This window comes from Thunnus thynnus, chromosome 1, assembly GCF_963924715.1.
Source record: "Thunnus thynnus chromosome 1, fThuThy2.1, whole genome shotgun sequence".
NCBI classification, from domain to species: Eukaryota; Metazoa; Chordata; class Actinopteri; order Scombriformes; family Scombridae; genus Thunnus; species Thunnus thynnus.
Genome location: NC_089517.1, coordinates 27,205,069 through 27,211,562, shown reverse-complemented (window position 1 = coordinate 27,211,562; position 6,494 = coordinate 27,205,069). Strand labels below are relative to the sequence as shown.

The window sequence follows — 6,494 nt, the reverse complement described above, 5'->3', positions numbered from 1 at the left end:
CTGGCTCGATGTTTGACCCTATATTTAAGATTAGGTATAAAAGAAATCAATCAGAAATCCAGAGCTGTTCTGACCTATTAACATCTGCCATGAGATGGTGTTCAGGCATGGGGGTGAGAGATGTGTATTAATAGCAATGAGCTTATAAAAATATACCCTTTCACCAAAAATGTAATATTTTGACAGATGTTGTGCTCAAGGCAAAAGAGAACACATGCTCTCTCCACAAAAACTGCGGTCCTCACAACACACAGACAAAGGAAAATTGGGGCTTTGAAACAAAGATGATTTGGGTTTGTCAAAACCAACAGTTTATAACATTAAAAAAAGAATTGACCTTTAATGTGACTGCATCAATGCCTGAACACTCGCTCTAACCACTGGAGGGCGAACTGCGCCAGCTTTAGTGAGAGTTAATATACTAAAAGCCATACATGCTTACATATGGCCAATATGACGATTTTGTATCAAGTAAATAAACTATTTTCCATCAGTGTACAACATCAAACTAAGACAAGGAAGACTACAGGGCACAAAATATCAACAAAGCAGTTGTGTTTGCACCCTCATTCATGAGCAGGGGAGCATTGCAGACACGAGATGCCATCAGGTGGATGTAGAGTACTAAAGCAGTGCACACACACCGTATAAAGCCATACACCTTTCCTGTTACTATGCTCCACTGAATTACACAAACCCAAAGTAAATAGCACCAGAAAATGTTCTCTGACCTATCAAAGACCTTCTGACCAGCTGAACAAATCATGACAAAGTGTGTAAATATATAATAATATAAAAGCAGCTGTGTCAGCAAAAAAAATGTCCTGTTGTATAAATTTGTTATTTTTTTAATAAAATAATATTTTAAATCATTTTTTTCAATAAAGTTTAAAGCCCCAACAACAGGTAGCATATAGCATATACTCTTATGTATATCTCTAGAGATTCTTTCATTGGAGCCCAACATATGAAAAACAAAACTGAGTAACCTGTCATCACTTTAAGTGACTCATGTTTGACTATTTATAGGTAAGATTTGAACAACAATATCGTTCAGTTTCAGCAGTATTTCTGTTGGTCTCAATTAATGTATTGAGTGAATGGTAATAGATTCATGTTAATACCCAGTTCGTTTTTACATTCATAATTACGTTGTAGAATAAATTTTAAAATTTTGCAAATTTTGTTTGTCATTGTTTCGGTTTTATCGCTGCAATACTGTTTTTGTTAACTGTCACTGCTCTCATCAGCATAGTTTTCAATAGCAGTAGGCATCTGTTTTCAACAAACAAAGCTCTAAAATCCCACCAAACAAAAGTCATACTAAGTTAGCAACTTGCTAATGAGGACACAGTGGAGCATTGAGCTGCAAAAAATCCAGATATTTCCCTCAAGAGCAAAAACAAGTCATTTTGAATGTTGCTCCATATGTGCTGAATCTGTAACAAACTGTCTGCCATCAACTTTTATACAGTGATGTTGTCTTGACAGCCTGTTGAGCTGCCCCCAAAGTGACCAAAAAACTAAATAAATCAATACATTCAATAAATAAAATCTATTAGTTCAGGTTCAAATATTTCCTGCAGTTGCTTTCTAGAAAAAAAATGTTTGAAGTTTTCTAAAGCATTCTGTTTTGCTAATGTGTTATAGCAGATGGTGTTGACATATCAGGGTTGCTGTCATGGTGAAATGTGCCAAAGGCTAAAAGTAAGCATTACTATAGAAGCCCGGTAACGTTAAACTATGTTTTGACCAATCATTAGATCCCACAGGTATGGGCCAAACAGCAACTACCTCGGCTTGTGGCTGAAGCCAGTGCGGAAGAACCTTGAAGTGCAATGCCACCAAAGGCCACAAGATGCTGGCTCCAACTGACTCCCATTGAAATAGTGTCAACTTCTCTTTAGAAATATTGAGTCGCTTTAAAATGGTCTCAATTGCCTAATTCAGGCCCTATAAGTAAATATTATATAAATATAATAAGATATCCACTTGATGTGACTAACTCAGACTGCTGAAGCCTCATATAAGCTTCAGATCAACTTTTAAATGCACAAAATGACTGTGGACACACTGTGGATCTTGTCCTCCATCACTTACATTGAAAGTACAATTGAAGGAGATCTTTTAACAGCCAGTATGTACAAGAGGAATGATTACAGCCTCTTTCACTGTTCATATGGGCACCTGACTGTGACAGACTAGAAAAATTATGAACCTATCCTTTAAGTAGAAGTACATGGAGTGTTTTGTTAACACTCCTATGAAGACATTTTATATGATTACAACTGTTTTGATATATTGTCATTCATTCTTTTTATACACCAAAGTTATGAATGCTTCACAAGTGGAGTTATAGTTGCTGCCAAATACATTAATAAACACTTACAAATGTCCTCATAGCTACAATTACATTTTAGTGGTTTATAAGCCATTTAGACCAGGATCATGGCCATCTTCTTTTCACATGTCCTGGAGATGCCATCCTGATCTGGTCCTTCTGCTGTCCAAGGTGACAAGTCATCAGAGTCCCTTCTTTGGACCAGACTTGTTTGTTTTTATGTGTTTCTGCTTCTCTCTCTCTTCCTCCTCTCCTTCACTCTCATGACATTCTCCTCTGTGTCTGTCTCTCCTCTTTATCCTATTTTCCTTCTCCTGTCATTCTCTGTCTTTCCCTCTCTTTGTCGCCTCTTTTTCTCCCGTCTTTCTCTCTCCTCCTTCTCTGCTCTTTCTACCCCATCCCAGCTCTGTCTTTCAATGTCCTCACTTTTCTTATTTCTCTACTTCCTTTCTCTCCTCCTTCCTCCTCTTTCTCTTCTTCTGACCAGTTTGTTCAGATGGTATGTTTATGAAATATATACGCATAAGCACATTTCTGACACACTTGTGGTCTTCATGTAAACATCTACTGTATGTCTATGACATTTTAAGTAATGTTGCAGTATGTGTGTCACTGTTGCATACATATTGACCTGAATGTGTGTATGATGGAAGACAGTTATATCCAGACCAACAGTGGACTCACAGATTCACAGACCAGCTTGTTTCAGTCCTTGAAACTTTTAATTTTGGAAACCGGTAATACAAGAAGCATTTTTGTTTGCTTGTGAGGATTATAAAGCATTTGTTTTATAACTATTCAAGCTTATTGAAGACATTATTTAGCTGATTTTGCATGGACATGGGCCACATCTGCTCTTGTCGCTTCATCCTGTATAGTTAAACAGAAATATAAATGATTACAGTTGAGATATGAGATGTAGAGACTTAAGATTTAGACTTTAGGACTGCTGATGCAAACATTCACACAATCGCTCCTCCACTAAATGTGTGAGTTGGATGCATGTCTCTGCATCAGCTCAGGATTAATTGGCCTGTTTCACACACATCGATGCAAGTGCAACGTCGCACTCCAAGTTATCCCAGCATTTGCCACCTGTAAACACCAAAAATCACAAAATTAATTTAGTGGTACAGAAACCAACACTTAAACTGTCTAATGAGGCCAAGCTCACATCACTACACAGACAGACAGAGACACAGATGAGATACAGACTTGTTCTAAGCAACAGTTATAGGTCAAACTTGTTGACCGTCATCACACCACCAGTATGATGTTCTCCACACTCAGCCATTGAGAAATATTAACTGTTTTACAACATGTATTGTAGACTAATTAAACTGAATGCATCAGTATTTTAGCAGGTTTCACATTACAGAGAAGTAAGCTTAATGTGAACTGAAGACAAATCTGATAAAAAAAATAAAAGAAAAATGTATTGCCGTCAAGTGACTTGATAAATCTGATTCGAAAGAGTTAGTCTAAACAGCATGTGCTTTATTTATTACTGTCTCTATTATTCAACACTCATGATTTTACAGTGAAAAATTTACAAAAATTGAAGGACACATTTTTCAGCACACCTGCCCTTCGTCAGTTAACCTTTCACTCTTAAGCTTCATAACATGTTGTGATTTACCTCCATAATTAATCTGGATACAGTTCTGAGTGGGACTATCAGGTTGACCACCACACCATTCTTGGAAGTTGAAACGTGTACCATCAATCCAGTACCAAGCGTTTACCTAGACAACAGGATACAATATATGTCTCCAGTTAGATAATGTAGAGTAGAATACTTTATTCATCAGTGTAATGATAAATTACCTCTTGGCAATCTGAGCCTCCAATCCATGTGTTTTTATTGTCTGCAGCATGGTCCTCTATAATGCTCTGAATCTTATGGTACTCCTCAATGCTGTGTATCGATGCAAGGTTTGCGTCCATGGACCGACAGCTTGACTAAGGTGAAGATAAGCAGACATACAGACTAAGTGACATTGCAAGAAGACAAATACTACAAGGAATACACCAATTTAGAGGGAGATGACAATTTACTTGTGCAAGTCAACACTGCCAGAATTTTAGAATTATTTTAATCCATCCTGATTACCTGGGCCTTCGCCCAAGTCAAGGATCTTGGAACAAAGTGGAAACAGCGACCTTCATAATAATCCCACTGGTTAGGACAAGGCCCTCCTTCATTGATGGTTACAGTCCTGTTGATAGACAGCACATCAGAGCTGTCTGTTGAGGACAAAGAAGAGGAAAAGGTAATGTATCAGTATGATTTCAAAGTTCTGAGAAGCACATTGTACAGTATTTCCTTTGGAATGACACACACAAAGCCTAAACACTCACTATTTGCTCTAGTCAGAACCATCATGGTGAAAATAAGGAGCGATGTGGTCAGCATCCTTGGGGTGAAGATGACGCAGATGTCAAAGATGATGATTACCTTCAAAAGGGAAAAACATATAAATTGAAAATAATCACAAGAGAGCTGATGTGTACAGGAGAGATGTGGTGGCTGTGACAAGGATGAAGGAGACAAGATGATGATGAGGAGAAGCAGAAAAAAGAGGAGGAGAAGGGAGAAAGTTGCAAACCTGCAGGAAAAGATATCTTCTCTTCTTTCTTGGCAGTGTCAACCTGTGGACTCGTCTTCCTATGGAGATACTGAACGAGAGAAAGACCAACTCTTATATACAGTTACCTATCTTATGTAACATTATTTAATATATTCATTGATTTTACTGACTAAACCAAATCAACAAATCAAAGGGCACCCCAAAAAACAGCTGTTTTAACAGCAAATATTGTTTGAAAGTGAATCCCGGCAGCCTCCCACATGATCATTACCAGTAAGGGCTATTTACACTTATGCTGTGATGCAAGCAGATAATTTATAATTTACTCCATTAAAATGTGACTGACACAATATTAGTTAGATAATAAATGCTTAGATCTGGTGATACTCTTAAAAGATGAATTTTATTCAAATTAAATATACATATTGTAACAGACCTGTTGTAAGAAACAGTGACTGCTTTTGAATTTAAGGCATTTCGTTTTGCTACGTCTACATGTTTTATATTACTGTATCATTTTGCATGTATTTGAAATCTTTGAAAATATGATACATCAATTATTTTGCAGAAGAGAATCAGCTGGATGCAGGCCTTTTAAACACAAGACGTTTTGACTTGTCACAGTAGGAGTAAAAACTAAAATGAATAAAGGCTAAATTCTATTCAGCTGCTCCACTTTCAGGGTCCTGTTTATTGTGTATGCTGGCTCGATGTTTGACCCTATATTTAAGATTAGGTATAAAAGAAATCAATCAGAAATCCAGAGCTGTTCTGACCTATTAACATCTGCCATGAGATGGTGTTCAGGCATGGGGGTGAGAGATGTGTATTAATAGCAATGAGCTTATAAAAATATACCCTTTCACCAAAAATGTAATATTTTGACAGATGTTGTGCTCAAGGCAAAAGAGAACACATGCTCTCTCCACAAAAACTGCGGTCCTCACAACACACAGACAAAGGAAAATTGGGGCTTTGAAACAAAGATGATTTGGGTTTGTCAAAACCAACAGTTTATAACATTAAAAAAAGAATTGACCTTTAATGTGACTGCATCAATGCCTGAACACTCGCTCTAACCACTGGAGGGCGAACTGCGCCAGCTTTAGTGAGAGTTAATATACTAAAAGCCATACATGCTTACATATGGCCAATATGACGATTTTGTATCAAGTAAATAAACTATTTTCCATCAGTGTACAACATCAAACTAAGACAAGGAAGACTACAGGGCACAAAATATCAACAAAGCAGTTGTGTTTGCACCCTCATTCATGAGCAGGGGAGCATTGCAGACACGAGATGCCATCAGGTGGATGTAGAGTACTAAAGCAGTGCACACACACCGTATAAAGCCATACACCTTTCCTGTTACTATGCTCCACTGAATTACACAAACCCAAAGTAAATAGCACCAGAAAATGTTCTCTGACCTATCAAAGACCTTCTGACCAGCTGAACAAATCATGACAAAGTGTGTAAATATATAATAATATAAAAGCAGCTGTGTCAGCAAAAAAAATGTCCTGTTGTATAAATTTGTTATTTTTTTAATAAAATAA

General features: G+C 37.2%; 1 protein-coding gene across 1 annotated transcript; it reads right to left on the bottom strand.

Moving 5' to 3' along the window:
• Positions 1–3,041: 3,041 nt before the first annotated feature.
• LOC137189470 (type-2 ice-structuring protein-like) lies at positions 3,042–5,040 on the bottom strand. The gene is made up of 6 exons (XM_067599361.1): positions 4,951–5,040; positions 4,703–4,799; positions 4,455–4,588; positions 4,169–4,303; positions 3,981–4,086; positions 3,042–3,436 (listed from the first exon to the last, which is right to left on the bottom strand). Exons 2-6 carry the CDS (start codon positions 4,755–4,757, stop codon positions 3,366–3,368), a joined length of 501 nt encoding a protein of 166 aa, XP_067455462.1. The 5' UTR covers positions 4,758–4,799; positions 4,951–5,040; the 3' UTR covers positions 3,042–3,365.
• Positions 5,041–6,494: the final 1,454 nt, after the last annotated feature.

Bases quoted from the DNA above. Each gene is read 5' to 3' on its own strand.
- LOC137189470 (XM_067599361.1), bottom strand. From the start codon at position 4,757: ATGCTGACCACATCGCTCCTTATTTTCACCATGATGGTTCTGACTAGA. The intron at 4,589-4,702 runs GTGAGTGTTTAG...TGTCCTCAACAG, and splicing joins GGTTCTGACTAGAGCAAATA to ACAGCTCTGATGTGCTGTCT. The intron at 3,437-3,980 runs GTAAATCACAAC...TGGTGTTTACAG, and splicing joins TATCCAGATTAATTATGGAG to GTGGCAAATGCTGGGATAAC.